Here is a 24,211-nt window from a genome sequence, read left to right as displayed (position 1 = left end):
GATTTGAACACCTAACCTGTGATACGTAAGCATCATCACTTCACACGACACCATGGGGACAGTTGCTGCAGGTCACGTAAAGTTTCAATATGATTGGTTCTTTTGCACCAAATCTGTTATTTTCCTTCTTTTTCTGCCGCTTTCAAACGATTCTCGATAACAAAACAAAGGGCAATAAATTACTCCGCTGTTTAAATAACGTGAAATACCCCCGAAACGATATCCCTCCCCACATGGAAGATTCTCGGAAATGGAGTGCACGCGGCAACGTTTCCTATCGTACGTTCACCCGTCGAAAAACGGTTCTCATTTCTCGAATAAAATCAGCTACAATAATCAACACGCAGACAGACAGACACACACACATACACATACATGCATGCACTGAGGTAGTACGCGTGACTGGCGACAGTAGCATCGGTTCAGTGGAAAAACTGTTTGCGGATTGCGATGAAATTTATCGCACAGCAAAAGTCCTCGATACAGCAAACAAACCAGCGGGTGCTCCTTGGAACGAGCAGCATGCGTCTTTTGAAAGCAAACCACGGGGGTTGCTTCATCATCAGCGTCGTCATCAGCCCTGCTCATCATTATCGGCATGATTACCGACAGCGTATTGCGAGCCGACGAGGAATCCGATTATTCGCATCAAAGTCATCGAATTCATCACATTGAAATAAATGCAATCGGGCACGGTGGACCGGGGAATGATGCTTTTAGACCTGATTTAAACATACCACAATGTTGGGTTAAAGGGAAGGTGGTACCATAAAATTCCCTCAATCGGCTTTGGGTTTTTGGGGTTTTGAAAAGCCCACCAGCAGCGGAGGACCAACGGAAAATCGATTCCGATATGGTCGTTTGCACTTCATTTCCGCTCGAAAGCGAACCAACCTTCCTCCCCGGGACATCAAGCATCACTAGCCGAGAGCGAGAGAGAGAGAGAGAAATAGAGAGAGAAAGAGAGGAAAAGGGGGAAGGGTGTGGAATGGTAAGGATCAGCGCCAAGGACAGCACCTTTTCTTCTGTGCCAGTTTTCCAGGTGTGCAACCGTGGAACCAAGAAGGACCAGGAAGTGCCCAGCCCGGGTTCAGCGGATCAAACCGATGAGGCCCTGAATAATTTAGTGCTCTGCTGGACGGTTGCCGCAATGGCGTCGGTACCTTTCGGTACGTGGGGTAAGAGTTTTTGGGGGTGGTTGGTTTTATTTTCCTTGCCATTTGCGGGCAGTGGCCGTAGCTCGCAGTGAAATAAGCGATTGGAACATTGATTTTTTTTTGTTGCGTTCCTATATTTCCGTAGCGCGCACGTTTTTGTGAGTGTTTGTGTGATAAAACCGAGGGATTCAAGTATCGAAGCACACAAACATACACTGCTCACACTGCTGTTAGTTAGACGCGACAAACACCAGCTGGCTCCAACGAGCCGGTACGTTCGTCGCTGAGCAATTTAAATAATTTTGCTCGAATTTGAATTCGATTATGCCGATCGTTAGCACTCATTCCGAATGGTTTTGCTCACCGTAAGTGTGTGTGTGTGCGAGATGGTGCTGTTGCTCTTGGCAGAAAGGAAAAGCACCTACATTGGTCAGCAGTGGACGGTTGCTCTGGCGTTAGGTGGGTAAATTCAATTGTGTATCGTGAAAAAAGATCGAAATGTTGTGATTTTCTAACGAACGGTCTCCATCAATCTTCTCCGCAGGCGGTGGCTGATCCGGGAATCCGTTTTTTTCTCCTGGAGAGAAGCCAATGAGGATAAATCTTCGTTTGGGCTACGGGGGTAAGCAGATTATCCGTCGATAAGTATGGTATGTTCATTAAGGAAAATAATGAAGATTTTAAAGTTGAATCACTTGATGTTGTTAGGCATACGTTGGAGAGAAAAGCAGCTAGTACGGCTTTAAAACAAGCAACCGTAGAAACCATTGATAGCAAATGATTTTTGCCAATGGAAGAAGAGATTTTTAATGCTTTATGCCTATTATGAGTTTAAGGAACTGTTATAAAAATGTCGTAATCAAGAAAGATGGGATCGATTTCATATTGACGCTATGAAAGCCCGTTCATTCTTCTGTTATTTAATTATTAAATCATTCTTAATGTACCAAAACATCACATATCAGCTAATGGACTTCCACTCCTTCCAATTACAAACCACGCAATAATCACAATAATTGGATCTGCTTTATCATCGTTTCCGTCTGGTGACTTTGTTAAGCGTGCAGAAGAGGTATACGAAGATGAAAGTCAAACCTTCCACGAGCCTGCCGTCAATATATCATGCACACTGTTTTGTCGCGCTGCGAAACGAGACACCCCCAAACCACCAAAGACAAATCACCTCAATTATGAGCGATAAAGAGCGCTTTGCTTTGGTGGGTTGGCCGAAAACTTGCACGTCTCAAAAGGCTGCTCCCATTATGCTGTGTAGGCGGCTACGTGCCAGCTATAATTCATGGGGATGTTGTCAAGTGGTCGAGGGAAGAGTAGCGACAAAGAAGAGACAGAGTACGGAGGAAAAATCGAAAACAAATGTATCCAGTTCAATAAAATTGACATTTCATGGGGATAAGGCAAGAGCATCATTTATTTTCTCCCAGATACTCGATAAGCGCTCGCAACCTCGAACGCTCGTGGGTGAATATGCACACACACAAGCATCGGCTGTGTTGAGCAATGATAAAGCATTTAAGGATCGCTTAATCACGTGATAAATCGCTGCAGGCTAAAGTCTCGTACGGAGGGGATTTTTTTAAAGCTTTAGCTTTATGTTTTGTTGTCATTTTTCCTCTCATACATGCAAGTCGCAAGTTCATCCTTCGATGAGGGTACCGGCACAATCCGACCGGATTTTCTCACCTTGAAGCTCGCCAATGCTCGGGGCTCTGTTTTTGGGATGCTTCGACCTGCAGCCGTGTGCGTCGAATGTGAGGAATCGATTTATGTTTCGTACGACCCATGGCATGGTAACCGCATACAAACCGCGGAGCGTGTCAAAATGAATCCACCGAAGCCGAACGGTAACCAACGCAGCCCGGTGCTGCACAGTTTTCCCAGGCGACGGCGTAGAACGAGATCCGACAGTGAACCGTCAGGGGTTACCGACTGCTTATGCTAAGTTATGATACCACGCGGGATAAAAGTTGTTTTGTTTGTTGGCTTTTACCAAACGGTTCGTAGAAAATCGCTACGCGTAGTCCAGCGCCGCAAAGGATGCGAAGGCTTCGAGCGAATAGCAGCCAGTTTCGAAGGGAGCCATCGGGCACATGCACACACACACACACAAAAGGATCACTTTACACGTTTCCTTTTGCGACGGAACTTCTCTTCAGTTAAAGCCGTCCGCTAACGGGCAAACTTACCCGCCGGACGTGAAGCAATCTCTTAGCAGAGCCAGAATCCTTCGATGGAAGTTTTATTCATTTTTAGCCCAATCGAACTTTTGCCAAAGTGTGCGATGATGTGCGGTGGGAAAAGCTGATGATTTTTTTGTGTGTTTGTTTTTTGTTCTCTTATCTTCGTTCTCTGTGGCTTTGCCGTTCACTTCGTTATTCTTACATTTGCTTTGAGAGGAAGAGTTTTCGCATGAGCAGTTTTGTGGTTTGCGCTCGGAAGTGGGTTTTGGAAGGAAACGAGCTGGGTGGCATTATTTCCAGTCAGAAAGCTGAGCAAGCAAACAGCTTGTTCGCCGATAAGGAGATTAGAGCAGCTAGTGCTTTCCGAGCGTTGAAGATACAATTTTGCTTTTATTTGTGCATTCCTATCATATTTCTCGTGATTGGTAATATATATATAAATAAACAATATTACTCAAAAAGGAGAAGTTCAACGGTATAAAAGCACCAAAGTTAAATCACTTCAAAATCATTCGTCAAACTGTGGTGCGAAGCTTTCAAATGTGCTTGGCGAGAAAATCTTTACAAGATATGTACAACAAAATAAAAGTAAACACAAATAGGGAATTCAAACGCAAGCCGCTGCACACTGCACCGCAACTTTACATCCCAACAAAAACGTTTGTGTACAACTGTTAGTGTAGCGACTACTATGATATAGTAAGGGAAAGATAACGAAAAATAAGTATTGCTTGATAGAAAGTATTACATACACTCGTGTGTTCTTTAAGTTTCCCAACACAACCAATGTACATCCAACGCCGCAGGGTCTATAAAGTAAAGCACATAGACACGGTTATTCGCATTCCCATTTCTCGGCTGCCTCGTAAAGAAGAAACGATCGGTTATGGTATTCACTTGGTATGATTCAAACAACAGCTACCTACAAGAAGCGAGTGGTGAAGTAGGGAGGTAAAAGAACACGCGTAATACATGGGGTGGTGGACACAACTGAATGCGATGTATATGAAAAACCCATAACCAGGCGCCTCCATTGTTAGTGGGAATTTGCAAATTCTCTTGAATAATGGTGAAACAACTAGATCCAATTGTACAAATGTTCAGATATTTCTTATCAATGGGGCTGCCTCATAAGGGTCATTGCAGGGCATAATTTTAGTTTAGTTTAATTAAGTGATAATTATTGCTAATTAAAAAGTCGTTAATATTATAAGACGAATACTGAAAACAGGTGTAACAGTGAGAGGAATTGCTGAAACTGCGGTGGAAAAGCAAACAAATTTAAAAAATAGCCTTCAACAAAAACTCGTGTTGATCGAATGGAGAACGAAACATGATGTTGCTTGATTCTCAAATTTAACAAAACGGGAACGGAACATATGCTCAGGAGTGCAAAACGGGTTAACAAAACAAAAGCGTACGTATTGCATTCAGTACGCGTACGAGTGGAAAAGAAAGAACAACATATTTACTCTCATTGATAAGGCGAGTAAACGATAAAAACAGAACCGAAACACACAAAAAGATACAATCATATTTTTTTAGGTAGGTTTAAGGGTGTTTACGGTGGACAGGCCAGTTGGCGATTAGATTGGGAAAAAATAATTGCCAGTGGAACAAAACTAACAGTTGCGCCTGGTGGCCAAAGGTGGTATAAAGCCAATCATAAAATAAACGGTGGCAAACGCAGGCAAGCTAGTACGGTGACAAGTAGTAGTAGTAGTAGTAGTAGTAGTAGTAGTAGTAGTAATATTGAAATAGTAGCAGAAAGGAATCGCTTTACTTGAAAGTGCAACATGGTGAAACGTTCCAGTCCAGGTTCGGAATCCTGCGGTAATGGTTTTTAGTTTTGGTTTTTTTTGGGTTGTTGCGTTTCGTGTTCGCGTTGCAGCGATGGTTCAGGGATGGTTGGAAGAAAGAAGAAAGAAAAGGAAGAGAAAAAATGGGTAAAAACGGATGGGAGGGTTGGTTGAAAGCGTTGCATTCATAAAGAAGGGGTTTTTATAAAAATATTTTGGAGGAGTTGCTTTGGTAGTTATGAAGAAAAATATCGTTTTATTTGGAAAGCATAGGAAGCTTTACTCATATTCGTTATACATTACATTACTGTAAATATTTTTCACTTAAAACCATTTTTTATATTATCTCTTTATTGGTAAAATTCAAAACCATATGCATTTTTAACCTGTTTTTTCTGGTTTAAGCTCAACTTATTCAAACAACAAATTTGAGGCTCCCAAAAAACTATTTTTATGAAATAGTCTTGTGATGCACACGAACAACTTGGACCATCGGTACACATTAACTGTTAAACATCACAAACGATTCCAGTTTAAAGTACTTAAAAGTGCTTCGGTCAGTAGTCAATGTAATAGTAATTGTAGGAGGTTTTTTCCGTAAATAAGTCCCTTTCTAGCTGTTTTTTGGTAGATAAGGCGATAGAGATACGATTTCAAGTATGAAAATGTATCAAATTTGCCAGAAAGATATAAAACCACTGCCAATCTAGTTAGAAATAGAACGGGAACTGAAAGAGGAGGATCGCTGTGCGCTTGATGAAATCGTTGCGCGATTATGGAATTGTTGGCAAAAACAAACTCAAAAAAATAGTCCGGAAAGACTACAATGAATGAATGACAAAGTATTAAAAACTAGATAACCCTAACGAATTGTTAAGAGGATGTGCTGCATTCATAGGAACGAAATGCGCAAAACCAAAATGTAGCACACCGTGAAAAATAAAACTCAGTACCGACAACAAAAAAACTCTAAAGTTGCTCAGTCGCACACAGCGTAAGAGAGACTAGATGACCAGAGGAGCAGGGATTTGTTTTTAGTAAATCACTAGTGCAAAAACAAATGAAAACCAACATTCGCAAAAGAGCTAAATGGCGGAGAGAATTTGACACACACACACACACACAGAAAAGAAGAGAGAGAGAGAGAGAGAGAGAGAGAGAGAGAGGGAGAGAGAGTGACATTTGCTTTGCGTGGTGTCTTTCCCATAGACAGAATTTGTGTGTGTGTGTGTAAGAGAGTGACTCATAGTAGAGATTAAGTAACAGGCAGAAAGAGAGACAGAGAGAAGGCGAGAGCGGAGTGGGAGAGACGAAGAGATGAAAGGCTCATTCCGATGCAGAAGAGTAGTAGGCAGAAAGTGGAATAGTATCAGACCGTAGTGTGTTGCAATTGTGTGTATAGTAGGCGCGAAAAGTCCTTAGTGGTAGTGTTTGCTTTGCATCAGGTTTGTATAAAGAGAAGGATCACTAAAAGGGGAGTGAAACTGCTAACAGCAGAGCTGGGGTAGGAAATCGATAGACAGATACTATACGGAAAGGATTTAATTAAAATAGACATTCAATAGAGAGGCAGAGAGAGAGAGACAGACAGACAGAGAAAGAGAGAGACAGAGATACAGGTAGAGAAAGAGCGAGAACGAGGGAATGGTAGAGGAACAGATAAACGATTTTGTTGGAAAACGATCTCTCTACAGAGATAACGGGGAAGATCGGGTCAGCGAACCCAGAAAAGGGTGGAAAATTGTTGGAAAAATGGTACAACAAAAAAAAGACTGGTCCGCTGTCAACACTACCGAGCTTCCGCTTGTACAGCGGCCCGTACGGCTGACTTCCGGCTTGTTTTTTTTTTCTCGTCGAATAGCAGGTGAAGTGAGTCGAACGGAACGACAAAGAAAGAAACGAAACGAAACGAACAGAAGACACGCAAATAGAAAGTAGAGCTGGACGGTCCTACCTGATGGGAATGTTGTCCGTTGCAGGTACCATTGGCACAGACACCAGTGCCAGGAACTTTCAGCTGTTCCTGCTTGTAGTCCGGTTGATATGGAAGCAACATTCGTATCTTACCCCATCGATTAAAAAATAAAGCTATAGCACCAGCCCAGACTATTAACACTAACACTACAATACCGATTTCTACACCACGGATCTGTGGAATGGAAAACGAACCAAGCAGCGTAAGTGAGACGAAAAACACTTTACAAAAGTGCTTGTGTGTGTGTGAATGAGTGGCGCTGTCTTACCGTTGGAAGTTCGCGGGACGTTGAGTTAACTGATATATTGCCGAACTCTTCGGTGAAGATGCCGATGCCACTCAGCGAGGGCGCCGTGTCGGCATGGGGTGAGTTCGGCGGGCCACTGCTGCCCACCAGCGAACCGGAGTCCTGCTGGTACGAGGTCCTTGGAGGCTCTGGCGGGCGAAACAAAGGGCGAAACGGCAGAGGTTAGCTAATTAAGATAAAGCGATTGAACGGGTCCACTCTTCCCCACCTACTCCACCTACCCAGCGTTCTGAATACGATCGGGCGGCTGCGATACTTCTTCCCGTTCCAGACGGCGGCCACCGTCAGCTGGTACTGCGTGTCCGGCGTCAGTCCTCCGAGCGTCACCGCGTCCCGGTTACCGGCCACCACTACGACAACCCTGTAACTTGAAATGCATCAATTATCTTGTTTTGTCAACCATGGCTGCGCGATGTACGTTGACTGACAGGCGGGCAGGCAGGCAACCGACAACCGTGCCCCGTCCTGGTTTGGCCGGAGCGAGCCCGGAAGTCGCGCTGGATGCAGCAAACAAGCACAAGCTCCATACCGCAATACGCAAATATGCACGAGCATACGCAACATAGCGGATGGAGAGGGAATCGAAAAAAAAAACAACAACAACTGAACACGATACGTTTTACAACAACCGGATACGTAAGATCAACAACTGCAACATAACTGCACAAAAACACAACCTTCGAATGGGGAAAAACAAAACAAAAACGATACTAGCGCGTCACACGTGGGACACGGTTTACACGAAGGCATGCACTGCACGCGTCCCTTGTCGGTTGTCGAATGACAAGGAGCGCTTGATGGGATGGGAGCATTTTGGAGCATTTCTCTGTCAGCTTGGCTGAGCTGATGATGAATGGAATGCTTCGATCACGTTCTACAACTAACAAAATGAAAGGTGGTTAATAAATGCAAATGAATGGAGGGCTGGATGCTTTGATGGTAGGAATGGTTGATTGCCGGTCACTGAGAAAATTAAGAAAAGTAATCCAACATTCGGAAAATTTGATAAATGATTGATAATTTTAATAGTCTAATGTTCATTTATAATTCATTCATAAAACGTATTAATAGGGAGAAGATAACTATAATTCTGATAAATTATGCACTTTAGCAACTACATTTGCGATTTAGTTAAGATTACGTCTTTAAAGATGGTGTAAGAAGACTACTAATAAAATCCTCATATCCACTTCTAATAATTCAATTGTTATTAAAACGAATTTTCTTTATATTAAGCTCCGTACTTTGCAAACACAAGTTGCACTTACTGCAACCCTTGTTCGCGGAATAGTTCACTTCATTTGATTGATAGTTCACTGTCATAGTTTGCATTTTACCCATCGGTCACACGCGTCACAAAACAAGCAGCTGGTATGGATTTTCCACTTCAGCATTGTGAGTGCCATCATGAGAAGCTTCCCACGGCAAGCTGAAACTGGCAATGCAAAGCACTGCACTGCAGCAACACAGATTGACAGCAAATGGGGGGTTGCTACTCCGCTTCCAAATTACCCAGCTGATGGTTGTTGCAAAAAAAAAAAGAAAACAAAAACTCCAGCCACAAAAACAGCAACAATTGCCACAATGGGCCACCATCCGATTCGCTATCGATCGGGTTTGGGAAGCTTATTTCTCTGACAGTAATGCCCCGTCGAAGCGTATTAGCGTGTCCAATTTTGCAAAGCTGCTGTGATTGTAACACCACCGCAATCGAAATGGGTGAGGTGAAGTGAAAATGATTTCAATTGCAATTGCGGATTGTAGTCAAAAGCAAACCCTCATTATGCACTCAAGAGGCACACAAAGAGTGCATTTTCATATGCAGCTGCAAACACACGTTGCGTATTGTTTTCATGGAAATGCAAATGGATGGATTTGCGTTTGAGATGGTTGAATTGGTGGGACGAAGCAACTATGAATTCGATTGTACGTTGTTCTGATTGTTCGATAATCCCAGCACAAAAACTGTTTATGATGGGCAGCTGGTTGGTTGGTTTGCGTTGAGTGAAATGTGGCCAAACATTTCATTGTTGGATTTACCGGCAACGTACGCTGCGTAGAAATGTAACGCATGTCGCATGGATGGATTTGTCAATTGAAATAGCAGTTTATTGACAGACAAAAACCCCTCTTACACCAATGGATTTGACTTGTTCAATTATTGCATTATCGGGATTAAAATGTGAAAATAACGTTATTGTTGGTGCAAGATTATCTTTACCCTGCCATGACATGCGGATAATTAAACTTCATTACAACACTGCAGAGTGTGGATGCGCGACCCACGGTAGTTAGTGATGCTTATCACAGCGAGCAGATGTCATACGGTAAGCTACACCATTAACTCCGACCAGCCAGACAAGAGATACGGGCTATGCAAACTTCCACATCCAAGGACAAGGACGACGACTCTCCTACACGAACCGTTCACTAGCTTAGATTACATCTAAAGCATCGGATTCCGGCCGAGTGCGATGAATATTAATTTACGTTCACACTCTACTGCTACTGCCAGCACACGGCTGGCGGTATAATTGAAAAGATAGCTTCAGGTGGCATGGTACAGTGGATTTATGTGAAAATTATGCAAATTTCGATGGTAGTTTTCTGCAAACGTCTGTTTCCTTTCGGCGGGCACGAGTTGTCAAACAATGCGGAATCGGAATGGAGGGCCGATAAATCTTTGCGTTAGTAATTTTGCCTATTTACGACAGATAATCTAAGCTTAATGTGTGATTCGTTGGAGGAACTTGTTGTGAGGTTGAGGTGAATAAAGAGAGGAAGAGAGACAGCTACCTTTCACTTGGAGCTTGGGGGGGGGGGGGGGGGGCAGAAAAGATGAGAGAGTCGTCGTAGGAGTAGTTTGTCGGCAAAGGAACACCTTTCCTAGCAATCGTTGGCTGTCACGTCACCATTTGAAGCTTGTGAAAGGGGTAAGTCAGGGATCCTAAGGAAGGCTTAAAGGAAGGCATGGTGAGGTGATTAATGGTTTATTAAATCAAACGTTGGGTTCAGTGAAACATCGTTGTTATGAAGTTTTATTAATGCATGTCACGTATTTGACATTTATCACAAGAATTTTCGATAATTAATGGTTTGAATAGAACGTGTTTACACTTAAGCTAACTTTTGAAAGGAATACTTTGTAAAACGGATTCTTCAAATATATGGGCACTAAAATCAATAAAGAGTTTCCAGATAAACCATTTTGGCTCGTTCATCATCCACATACACCATTCGGTTACTAGTAATTACACCGCGGAAATTGAAGTCGCATAAAAACACACACACAACCACACACAGACATAAAACAAACCATGAATTGAAGGGAAACAAAACCCCAACCAACTGCAACTGTTTCATATGCATTATGGCCTGCAGCAGACAATGGAAAAGCGTGGCAGGTTGACTCTGCAACGCATCCGACAGTGTACAACGGTAGGTCAAGAATTAATAAAACTCGCCATGTATGAAGCTCAGCACAGAACAGAAAACAACGGAAACATGCCGCAGAAAATGTTGTAACCACTAGCACCGAACCCAGGGAGGGAGAGTTTCATTTTCCGACCTGTACCGCCGTCACAGGGCAGGAAAGGGGCTCTGGCACACCTAGCTGGCAGGGGGAACAGGATGGGCAGGCAGCAGCAAAACGAGCTCGAATCACTTGGCCATGGGGCTTGGCATTTGAATAATTAAACCGGCTCTTCGTGCGCTCGTGTTCAAAAGCACTGTTTCGTGACTTTTCCGTTGGGCGCTTATCCTCGTCATGTCCCTACGGTTTCCTTCGCTCTCTCTCTCTCTCTCTCTCTCTCTCTCTCTCTCTCTTTCTCATCTTCCTACGGCATGGACAGCAACATTTTCCTGCTCACGGGTTGGTAAGGATGGTTGCTTTTTTTAACACGTTTCATTTTCATCAGTCGCCGTGTTTTATCGGACGACTCCGCCGAGAGTAATGGCTGTATTTCTGTGTGTCTCATTTTAACTGGACGTGTTTCGGTATTCATCCTTAATCATGATATCTTTGTGATGGCCTTTGTGAATACTTGCCTGTACAAAAAAAACTGAAAACACTTTTCGATAACGCAACCAAACACCCGACGGAAACCTTAAATATTGACCGCTCCAAAAAAAAGGTGACCTCTGGCTACTATCTCAGTAAAAGTGCACGCAAACTTAATAAACTGCTCCAAAAATTGCTCCCCGACACGGAATGGTTTCCATTACATAACGTAGGATAAACACACGGTCGGACCCCCCCCCCCCCAGCCTCTGGTCAGGTTAACTAGCTGTTTTGTTCTAATGAAGCAGCGGCTCAGAAGCGTGCAAGCGCCAGCTCAGCGGAACTTAAAATTCAACCATCACGCTTCCGGATGACAAGGGCAATATAACTCGTTACGACAAAACACACACGACACGAACAACTAGCACCAATTATTTTACCCGTTTTCTCTGCTTTTTTTGGCCCCTGCTTTTGGGAGACAATCGAGGCCAAACTTGGTCCACCACGTTCGCACGACTTTCACTCCATTGCAGAACGGTCACAAATTGGGCGCAAATTTCCAAGCGCACTGGTAGTTGCAATTAATTTGATTTAAACCAACGCATCCACCATGCTTAATGCACACACACACACACATACACGCATACACACTCGTTTTTCGATCTCTTTTTAGACTCCCACAATTACTGCCGTTGTTCGGCAACAGCAGCACCAGCAGCCAGTGTGCGCGCCCGGAACGGTTAGCGACAGGACGAGAACTGATTTCCGTCCCCGAGCAAGTGTAGCCAGGCCGGTGTGTTCGTCTGTCGCGCGCGCTTACATAAATTCTATCACTCGACCACATTCGTGTCATCGGTGTGTGTGTGTGTGTGCGGAGGACTCCTTACGCTTTGGTATGCCATAACCCCTTGTCCGTTGGCGGCAGGCTTTGCGGGCATGAAAGCAAAGTGGTCTGAAGTGTGGCTTCCAAAGGTGGAAGGAGGTGAACGAGAGCGCGGTGGGTGTTGGAATTGCATTCGTGGGAGCGGGAATGAAGGATGGTCTGGAGTTTGCGGTTACGCAAAGGATGTGTGTGTGTGCAGAGCGGGGTGTGGATGGAAGGAACAAAAATAGCTCATCGACCGGGGCGAGTGGGTGCTCTTGACCAGTTCGAAACCGTGTCGTATCGTGTTCGCGTTCGCGTTCTGTGCATTGCAGTCTGATTTTTCCCCGTTTTCCCGCCAGAACAATGGCATGGAAGACATTACTGGCCGGCTGGATGGGAAAGCAATATGAACCTGTCGCTCCCTACACCCTTTTCACTTCTCTTTCTCTCTTTCTCTCTCTCTCTCTCTCTCTCTCTCTCTGTCTTTCTCTCTCATTCTTCACTCAAAAAGCCGGTCTCCAGCGGATCGACCACCCCGATAGAATGTACGCGTTCACTTTTGGAACGCTTTTTTTTTAGTTAGCGTTAGTGAGTGTGTTAGTGTGTTAGAAGGCAGAAGAGGAGAGGAAGAAAAATTACATGAGCAGTAGCACGGTACGGGCACGGCAAACATTCCACCTCCATTGTACGCGGGCGGATTATAAGTTACGTTCAATTTATCATGGTACAGCAACCGATGGCAACAGTGTGGGGTGGAAGATTACGATCGCCAATTTTTGATTTCACTACCGCACGTTCAACGGTACCGATCGATTGATGTGCATTCGCATTAAAGCTGGATGGGTCGATAGCGTAATCGACCGTGCTGTTGATTTGTGTGACAAGAAAAAGGAAATAAGCTGATTGAGCCTCGAAGGATATTAATGAAATGGAAGATAATAATAATGCAGTTTTTGTTTGAATTACGTAAAGTATTTATCATTTTTTGCAAAATTTTTGGTTTGTGTAGTATTTTTAGAGGAACCGTTCTGAATTAAAGCTAATAATCCTGTTTATTGCCCGTCATGCGTTCAAGCTTGAATGGACCGTGCCTCCATACGAAGTACTGACTATCCAGCTACGAGCAATCAATAAGATACTGAAAGCAAAGCTCACTAGCGGTACAGGCAGACCTTGATCAACAACGGTTTTTGAGCCAAAGAATCCTGTTTTTAAAGCACTAGGCGTCTCCATGTATTATTTTAGAACAACTGGGCGGCTCCATGGAATCAGCATAGGAATTATGAGAATTAATTGACACAATTTTAGTATCAATTTTTACACAAATTAAATGTATAACCTAAACGATTAGTCTTAATTATGTATTATTTAGTTTTCTATAAGTTTGATAAAAACAAATTATTAATACAAAACTTACTCAAAAACCCAAAATATAGCTTGATAATCCTGAATCACAAGGATAACTATTACACTTTAACAATATATGCTTAATGACCTTTAATCATGATCGCACTGAATTTTATTGTTAAGAATATTATGATGGTTTGATTGCCTCTCGTTAGACTTCAATCATGCTTTGAGAGAATGAACAAGGAAACAGAATTTTTTATCACGCTGTTTAACATTTATCTAACGTACCACGACTATGACATTTAGAACGAAATGATAGCAATATGTACTATTTTTTTCCACAGCGGTAAAGATTTATTTAGCTACCAACAGTATCGGTAAGTCCATAACAACCGATCCTATCGTAAATTTACCTTACCCACGTGTGGCACATTATCGTCAACGGCAAATGATGCAATTTGTCATGCTCGTGCTGCGTACTTTTGGGCGCGTCGCGTAAAGTGATACTCTTGTCGGAAAATATCGCGTATCTGTTACCGTCTCTCTCTATCTCTCTCTCTCTCTCTTTCTCTCTGTCCCTGCATTACAACCGATTTCGACAAAAATAAAGCTCTATGAGTACTCCGTACCGTGGAAGAAATCTGATCGCTAAACAATCAATAACAAACGGTTTCCGGAATTGATTGTAACCGCCAGCACTACAGCTCGAATATGCTAACGCGCAGTGAAAATTGCCTTGCTGCGTGTATAATGGTGCAGACGTGTAAACTGATCCGTTGCGTTTATAATTACACCCTCCACTGTGCGTGTCTGTGTGTGTTAGGAGACGCGAATGCGGAAAGAGGAGCGAATTTAGGCTATCAAAACGTTTCGCTTAATGTGACACGAGCCGACGTGACAGTTTGTGGTGAAAAAATACAGAGAAAAAGAACACACACACACACACACACACACACACACACACACACACACACACACACACACACACACACACACACACACACACGCACACAGTAGGATAACAGTCCAATTTCCGGAGACAGATTTGACGATGCATTCACCCACCGAAAGCTAACACACGAGCGGGAAATGTCCGTTACTGCGCAGTAAGAAAAACCTGTTAGGCTGAGAATGGTGATTGTTGTCTTCTTTTTTTCATTCGTTGTTTTTTCGTTTGCTCGAATAGCAACATAGTAGCTTAACATACGCAACAAATTCGGCGCGTGTTGACCACATGGTGGTGTTGGTAGTGGTGGTGGTGCTCAGCATGCAGATAAGCTTCTTTGTCTTTGTCCTGTCAGTCTGCTGTCATTATTGCGTTTGCATGTCACTTCCGGTGTGGTGGGCTCGTCAGCACTGGAGTGGAAACCGATGGGTGGTTCTGGGTGGGAAGTGTCAGTGTCCACTGGGAAATACACTGGAAAATGGGTGTTATGGTAGCTGTATTTTAGTTGTTTTTTTTCTTTCCCATTTCAAGACATATTCTTTATCGCTCCATCTCTCTCGTTCGTTCATGTCATTAATGGGCCCCATACAAAGAGGAAGACGAAAGACAACAAAAACTCACAGAGAGAACGTTCCGGTATGTGTGGTAGCAAGCAAGCACTACGATGGCAACAGTTTTTATGTAAGCATATTAAGTTTCCTCTTCAATCGATGCCGTTCGGTGCCGATGGTTAGGGGTTTGCTTCTTCCGTGTCTTTTACCATCGCTGCAGCAGCAGTCTAGCCAAGAGGTTCGTTTATGTCTTGCGTCTCTTGCTGAGTCGCACAACCCATATGGTTGCGTGGTGGAAAATGTGGGCCAAGGGAGTATGCCCATGCCGCATAAAACGTGCTGTGCGCACCCGGAAGACCCGAAAGGTTGAGAGCAATGGGCAAGGCAGTTTATTGCCGAAAAGAAAGTAAGGGCACTAGCGGCACCCATCTGCTCAATGAGGTCGGCTGGGTGAAACAAGAAAGGATTTCTGATCTTGTTAGCGGTGTTGTTGGTGGAAAGTTAACTGTCTGCGTTGTCATCGTCGCCCGCTTAGATAGGGTGAATTGTTGCTCTTTATTGCAATAAGTCTACGTTCTTTTATCACTTGCCTTCTTGTTTTTGTGACGCGTCCGTGCTTTAACTTTTAGCAGTGCCATAAAGTTGTGTGGTGAGGGAAGTGGGATTAATGAGCGTAACTTAAGTATTTACATGATTTTACAGCGATTTACATGATTATAAATTTTCAAACAAATAAACTTCAACTGGTTGTATAAATGATTGTTTTCTCACTGAGCAAAAGATGAAATAAGAGTTGATATCTTATAGCAGAGAAAGGCTTTGTCAACAATACATCACCATAGTTTGTATCAGGACAATGTATTGCTACAAAAACCATAATCATTCATTTGTCGATATCTTTAATGTCGTGTAAGATATTTAAAGCTTTGCAATCGTTTGTCCCAAGGAGACATCAAATATTGCTTGAGGCATAATTTTCACACCCAAAACTCACCTAAAATTACTCGTTCTGTCCTTAACAAAGTTACACGCTTCAATTGGTTTCGCACTTTGAAGATGCGTTTACGTTCATTCTCCATTTTGTCTTACACGGTGCGGCCGAATTTAATACAATCAAAACTTTCCCTTGAACAAAGCTACCGTAGGGCAGCAAAAGTTAGAACCGGTTTGAGCCGAACGGTATCGAACGCCCGTTCTCGTGCTCGGTTCTGTTTATGCCGGCCACTTTTCTTCCCAAGCTCAGCTGCTTCTCGAGAATGTCACCGGGAAACGGAAGGGTTTTGCAGCGCTGTCGGTGTCAATTTTTCGAGCTATTTGGATTTCCCCGAAAACTGTTCCACTCGATCGGTTCAGGGAAGTTGTGGAAGTAAATGGTAAGCACAATGTTTTTGTTGGTGTGTGTGTGTGTTTTTTTTTCAGGAGTAACTTTCTTCGAGGTCACCGTATCGATTGGACCCACCGGCCGGGACTTTATCGTAACAGTTTACCCAAAAGAAAGTAACATTTAAATGCCTGCGCTGAAGTTGACACGACGGAAGGCAAAATGTAAAAAAAAAAACAGTCACAGACTGAGCAAAGTGTTTGTTAAGGCATCATTATGCAGTGACATGTTGACTGAAAAAACCGACCGATTGGAATGATCTCCCAAGAAGTCAACGCTGACTCCGCCCCGGCGAGACAGCCAAATTGCTAATGCTACAGTGTGCGCATTCCGTTTTGAGTCGAAACTTCATTTCACAGTCGGTTTACAAACAGCTTAAACGAGAGATTTCAAGATTTTCTTGTACTTCTGCTTTTCATCCTCCGCGCTCCGTACTCGAGACTGTTCTAAAACGATGCCCGCCACTCGGTCTCACGCTCTCCTTTAGAGATACATTCTCTTTAACCTTTCAAGGCTTTTGGAAACAATTTCTATAGATTTTCTACCGATCTGTGGGTCTAGTGGCGGGCGGTATCCGAAATGGTCCAAGATGATGGCCATTGTGCCATCAACATGTCCATCATTTTTTCGGGGACAAGCTAGATTAGATTAGTGACGGCCTGTGTGCGCAACATAAAGAGCCGACGGCACGAGCAGCATCACAGTGGGAGGACGTCTTATTATTATTATTTTTTTCTTTTACAACGTTATTACAAGCCAGCCAGCAGATAGTAGAAAACCAGCGCAATAAAGAAACGATCCAAAGAAAGAGCCAGAACAAGACACACACAAAAAAAAACCTGAAAAGAAACACGCCCCAAGCCTGCCTAATATCGCCCTGCCTCCATTGAAGGATGATGTAGGATTTTCCTATTTATTGCGTGTAGGTCGGATGGGGCAATAAATTTATCGCTTGCATTATCGATGCTTATGAAAGTTGACAAGGCGGATTAAAGCGGCAGGATTACGCATCGTTCAAACGCGGGAGCCGAACGGTAAGCGTACAAAGTCCTTGGTATTATGCCACATTTTTAGCTGTAGATTGATTGACGTTTTTGGTTTTGGGTATTTTAATTTGAGATAAAAAACAGTGTCACGGAATGAAATACACTTTACACATGAGCCTACTTATATGTATTGAATGTGTTTTGTATATAATAATACTAAGTTTTATTCCTCGTAGTACAGGCCGGTCTCGTAGTACAGTCGTCAACTCGTGCGACTTAACAACATGCCCGTCATGGGTTCAATCCCCAAATGGACCGTGCCGCCATACGTAGGACTGACTATCCTGCTATGGGGGGAAATCAATTAGTCACTGAAAGCCAAACCCACAAGTGGTGCAGGCAGGCCTTTACCGACAACGGTTGTTGAGCCAAAGAAGAAGAAGAAGAAGAAGTTTTATTCCTGCTGAATAAAAATATATCTTGTCAATAGGCTCGTCTTCTCCATTGTCTTTTTCTGTAATATCATAACCTTTGAACTTTTATGTCATACCCTGACTGACCGTAACAGACACTTAACGCGCACCAAATGCTATTAAAAGTTTGCATATCGCTACAGAAGTGCTGCTTATATAACTATGCCCTTTACACATTCGCCTGCCGGACATTCGTTACAGGTACTACCTTTCCACACTGGACACAAGTGAAATAAGAAAAAAAAATCAGTACAAAGGTAGATGTAATACGTACATTCGTCGCCTACACAAAGTGACCATGTGTTTTTTTGTGTTACGTGTGTTACGGAAATAATTCATCAAAAAATGAGCAAAGATTTATTGACTTCAAACAAACCTTTATCAAACACTCGCAACGAGCAAAGAAAGTTGAGTTGACATTTGTTTTCAGTTTCCTGCTCAAATTTATCATGAATTAAATCATTACACCTGATTTTTTTCTATGAATGCACAGTTGAAAGGTTTCTGAACAGTCCACTTTCGTCGAATCACCTTCTTTCACTCAAAAGTTTCAAGATTTAAATTTCATGAGAATGGCAATTTCATGGCAAAGGTTTCAAATAATTAAGGTTTTCAAGACATATTTCTTTTCCAAATGCAAAAGCATAATTAAGAATCTTTATAAAATTAACTTTATATTCCTAAAAACGAACAATTTTCAAACGATTGCTTCCTTATTTCAATTATTATTTATATTATTTAAAAAATAACATTCTCACAAGACGGTTCTAGCAAAGCTTGAATAATCTTTTCAACTCTTGGAATATGAAATTTTGATTATTCAATTACAAACATTCCAAAATAAAAAAATTAACTTTTATTTTTAGCACACTTGGCTGCGATGGTACTTCCTTGCAGCGCACAGTGTTGTCATGGATGGAGTTACCATAAATAACACACACGCACACAGGACAACGCGTGATACGCGAAACGAATTGTCCAAATTGAACAGTAAACAGTTTGTCACATGAACAGCAAACGTTTGTCTCGCCCATGTACGACAGTTTTATGCAAAAAAAAACACCTCAAATCAAAACATGCTCCTGATTTGCCTCTTGCCGCGTGTCGGACCGCTTCTGTTTCCAAGCAGCTTGATGAAATCATCCGTACGCAGCACCCAGTGCCGACATAATGTTAATTTAATTTCTTCCACCCGTCACCGATGGCTGAAACAATCCCTTCTGCTTGCTTCGATCCATTCCCGTAAAAGACGGTACCTCAATGGCTAGACACTCAACTGTCGCTGATTACCTGGAACAGGGAACAGGCATGGTCGCTGGCCGGGCGGTACACGGCTCGTGGAATTTTCATTAGCATGTAACTAGAAATTCTCCGAATAACGACCGAACAGCTTCAGTCGGCGTGCAAAGACGGCCATCTTGACGAACGCTTTCGTGGAATGAACCGAATCAAGCCTACGGCTACGCCCTGCGGACGGATGATGGCAGCCATTTCATTGGACGCTCGGGGTCGGGGTAAATAGTTTCATTCGCAGCAATCGCATATCACACATAGTTGATAGGCAGCGGATGCAGCGAATATACATTCCTCGAACAGTTGAAGCAAATGCCTGTTTTGTCATCTGCTTTCTGTTGCTGCCTTAGATGTTCTTTGAAGGTGAATTTTATTCCGTGACGGCCGTGAACAGGACTTGAAAGCAATGCAATTTATTGGTGTAAAGGCGAGACAAATCAATAAGCAATTTATTTGTGATAAATGAATTGATTTGATCACATTTTTCTGCAGCACCTTTTTTTGGCTTCAAAGTTTTTATTCGATCCGTATGGTTTCTCCGAAACAAAAAATTCACACCTAATATGTGGAACCAAATTGTATCATGTTCGACCACATGGTCGTTCCCTCTGATTCCCTTTGCCGAAATAAACCAAAACGAATGCATCCACTTTTGCGTCAAGTGCGTATCGCTGATGCACCGGTGTGCATTCAGTGCTCGAACACGTTCCCACCGGTAGAACAAAATTCAATTACTACCGATGCCATGTCCCTGTGCAGTAGCAATTGAATCGCGCTGTTTGGTGAGAGTTTTCCACAGAAAAATTCAACAGAGAATACACTGCACACATACACACACACACATGCATACAAACATTTCCAGTCCGAGGCAATGAAGACGTTTCATGTGGGTGAACGTGCCGTTTGAGGGAAAATGCAATATGATAACATGGCACAACATTCCCCGTACGGTGGTCGAACGTCGAGCAGCAGGGTGGATCGTGCCAATAGCTAAAAGCACTACATTTTTTGTGAGTGGCAATTTATGATTATTAGATTGGCAAACCGTGCGAATATGCACGGCACAACGATGGCCAGAAGCGTGCGAAAATAGTTTGCTTGTGGGAGTTTGATTGAATCAAAGCAGTGCTGTATGAGACAGAATTTATTTATGAGATCGAATAGATTCTTCTTCGTTGCTTGGAAATTGAGTCCCATTTTGAGGAAGTTACAAATCTTGTATTAAAAGTTTGAACTGTTAAAGTTGTTACCGTAAAACTTTGACTCTAACTCACCGATTTTAATATATAAGTCAATTTTTGTCTCTAAGGCAGCAACATTTGACTGTAAGTTTATTGTTTTGTTTATAAAATCTATGGTACTGTCTGATGCTGTGTGTTTCTAAATTATTCAAGCCGCATATGCACCGTAGCAAGGACGGACTTTCTAGCTGCGTGGCACTAAAAAAGTCTCGAAAACCTGCACAGTCCGATGATATGTCATTACGACACATAGAAGAAGAGAAAAATTAATCTTTAATTAAAATAATTGTTTGGAAATTTTAATGGAGTGGATAAAAATTGTTTGGAAATTTCAATGGAGTGGGAACAGTTTGCATGTATTTTCAGGTGTAAATAACGTGTTGATAGCCGGTCTCATGGTACAGTCGTCAACTCGTACGACTTAACAACATGCCCGTTATGGGTTCAAGCCCCAAATAGACCGTGCCGCCATACGTAGGACTGACTATCCTGCTATGGGGGGAAATCAATAAGTCACTGAAAGCCAACCCCACAAGTGGGTTGGCAGGCCTTGACCGGCATCGGTTGTTGAGCCAAAGAAGAAGAAGAAATAACGTGTTGTAAATTTATTAGTTTTGTTCAATAATTTTTTCAAGATAAAACAATCCTATAAGAAGTTTTTTTAGTTTTATGTCATGCAAAATTAAAGTTGTTATAAATCAGCTCAAATACCTCGTAAATTTATTAAGATTCATTCAAGAGTCGAAAATTGTGCGTTAGAGTCAAAAATTTATGCGCACTGTCCATAATTGATCCATTTTTGGAAAAAAATAATCCACAATGTCAAAAATGTATGCCTTAGCACTAACTACAAAATGTAACAACTTTATTTTAATTGTAAAACTTTCAATTCAAGATTACAAGAAGTCCTAAAAATCGAAAATAATAACATGCGATAGACATTTCCATTTCCTTCCATAGTTCCACCATTGCTTTGGCTCACCAGAGCAGTGTCAATAATTCAACAGCCTGACAAACGTTTGCTCAATATTTGCTCTGCGCCAGTCTGTGGCAACAGATGGCCACATGCTATGTTTAGCACCGTGCGTGTTTTACACTATTTGCTTCAGTTCATTGCTCTTGCTAGACCACCGAGCGAATGCCGGAAACTTTTGATCCAGGCCAAGCGCCCTGGTCACTTTCTTCAACGCTCAATGCTGGCCAACGAAATGTGAAAACTTAATCAGCATGTTAATTGATTTTTAATGACACTATTTGCCGTCCAACCGGTCAGTCGAGCATGGACCGAGCGCGTTTCGAGCATCTGTTGGCAAATCAGCCCCGTTTTACAAAGTACAATTAGGGTCATGTTCTGGTCGGTGTTCCATTCCCGTCCTCCCTCATTTGTTGTCACTGGTGTAGACTGCCTTCATATCCGGTGTGCTGCATGTGTGTCAGTGAGTGTACGTTTGTCGGTTCTAGCCATTATTGTTTCATAGCCATTTGCATAAATGTTGTAAATTGCTAATGTGTCATCACATGAACTGTGCGCCGGTTCAGTGGGAGCGTTTGCCACCCGCAAGAATGGTGCGAGGATGAATACATGGTTTCGAAATTTACCGAATACCCAAATGACTGGGAATCAATAACATGGGCAACTAATTGAGGAAAAATGTGGCAAAGAAGTTCACGAGAATGACAATGCAAGGGTTTATTAAGAATTGAAATGTGTATTGTCAGTTTGATATGACTAAATTAAAATTTTCACTCAAATTCGTAATTTAAGTGATTTTATTCAAGTATTAATTCGAATTGAATTTTCCAACTGATAGATTTTGTATGCATAACTTAGCATTAACGATATGTTAGTGTGCTGATGACAAATATAGCTCAAGGTTGAATGCATACTGCACACTTCCGAAATAAAGAAATCGTCAAAAAGTTAGTAACTGCCGTAAACGACTGTTAAAACTTTGAGTCTTTTAAATAAATTTAAATATTTATCGACTCTAACGCCATCCACGGGCTATGTGCGATTGGGAGTAGAGGTAAAATGTTTACTATCGTTTGGGGAGCTTTACGCCGAGTTGCATGAAAACTCCGCGTCGTAAAACTCTGTGCCTAAGCCGCATCGCTCGCTGAAAAGACGCTTGAACCCACGACGGTAGTCGAACCCGTTTTACGAGCCGCAGCACGAGCGTAAAATCTTGAACCGGCTCAACCAGGCACGGCGTACGATTTGCTCGCCAATGTAATATTTATCCACACACACATACACACACACACGCACACCTAAACGAACAGTAAATCGATTGCAGGGCTTAGCCATTTTTAAAGCGCGCAAAAGCCAAAGGCGTTTTCAATTTGGTTGTAAGATACACTTTCGAACGCTCGACGCGAGCCTGCGAAGCAAAAAATATGCAAATGTAAGACCGTAAGACGGTAACACGCGTATGCTGTACGCATCCCTCGGTATGCTTTTTTCTCTCATTCCTTTAGAGCAAAAAGCACATGAAACCAAAGCGCTTCTTGCTGTACGAGACGCAGCATCGTACCGTGGATTGAAAACCAAAGCGAATGGCAGGAAAAAAAAGAAGTGTCCATAGCAAATGGATTACCGTCTGATGTGCTTACATCTAACGTCAACTTAAAAGTAACGCACGTAAAAAAGGGACAAGACAAACGGGAAGCTTTGAAGAAGAGCTTAAATATAAAATAGTTAAAATAAAGCTTGCAGCTCTTTGCGCAGTAAGCACAGAAAGTGGAGAGCAAAGCAGTCCATGAACATGAGTAAGATAAGGCAAAGTGAAAATCGGTTCACTCCTCTGCTGCAAATAGGTCATTCGAGTGCAGAATTGTGAGCAGCGTGGAAATGGGATTTCATAATTAAGGACACTGTTCAGCACCCCCCGGTCGGCCGCTCCGAAGGCGAACGGGATCCAAAAAGGGGATGAAAGAAATAATGCGCCCAGCTCTGCGTAGTTGAATTTGAATAAAAAAGTCTTTATCACTGGGAGCGATGGCCGTCTATTATCGTTACATTGGCTTTAGGGTAGGTTATTTCAGTGTTGCACTTCTTTGTACTGGTGGTGCTGCTGCTGCTGCGGCTGTGGTGGTCCGGAGATGTGCGCTAAGTAATAATAATTAGCATTTATGGCCGGAGCAACGAGTGATTAGGTTGTGGATGGTTGCTCTTAAATAATTATTAAAATAAAAGGGGAAAAAGGGCAAAAGGTTAATCTTTGGTGTTCTGTTTTTTTGTTGCCATTCACTTGCAACGCAATTTCAAAACAATCCTCAATTGAGCCAAAAAGGATAAAAAGGTGGAATTGTTTTTCTTTTACCACTAACAAAGACAAAGTAATTGTTAAGCAGATTAATGTAGAAATGTACAAGTTAATTTATGTTTTTAATGATAAAAAGAGGCATTCATATCCAGTTGACATAATCTCTTTTGCATATCATACTTTTTTTTTAAATAAACACACACACACTTGTTATTGCACTGCAAACGCAAATTGTATTACCTGTAACCTCAAAACCACTTTCATACATGGTACATGATTAATGGCTACCCACACATTTTTAATATCCAGCATAATTTTGCTCCAAACACAGCCCCAAAATGTAGCACGATGTAATACCGTGCTTCACTCGAGTGAAGGATTTGTAACGGACCGCGAACAAACCGCTGCAGGTTGTACACGTAA

At 42.5% G+C, this 24,211-nt stretch overlaps 1 protein-coding gene across 5 annotated transcripts in view; it reads right to left on the bottom strand.

The window, feature by feature from the left end:
• The window catches only part of LOC121594920, a 111,376-nt gene that overhangs the window by 35,266 nt on the left and 51,899 nt on the right, over positions 1-24,211 (bottom strand). For 4 of the 5 annotated variants that reach the window (XM_041918748.1, XM_041918753.1, XM_041918752.1 and 1 more), the window contains exons 4-6: positions 7,658-7,803; positions 7,398-7,564; positions 7,109-7,303 (exon numbers count right to left, since the gene is read on the bottom strand). In XM_041918748.1, coding sequence (XP_041774682.1) covers positions 7,109-7,303; positions 7,398-7,564; positions 7,658-7,803 — 508 coding nt within the window. The remainder of the gene's footprint in view (positions 1-7,108; positions 7,304-7,397; positions 7,565-7,657; positions 7,804-24,211) is intronic. The other variant, XM_041918751.1, reaches the window with a different exon arrangement.

This window comes from Anopheles merus, chromosome 2L (assembly GCF_017562075.2).
Source record: "Anopheles merus strain MAF chromosome 2L, AmerM5.1, whole genome shotgun sequence".
Classification (NCBI taxonomy): domain Eukaryota; kingdom Metazoa; phylum Arthropoda; class Insecta; order Diptera; family Culicidae; genus Anopheles; species Anopheles merus.
This window is presented reverse-complemented; position numbering and strand designations above follow the sequence as displayed.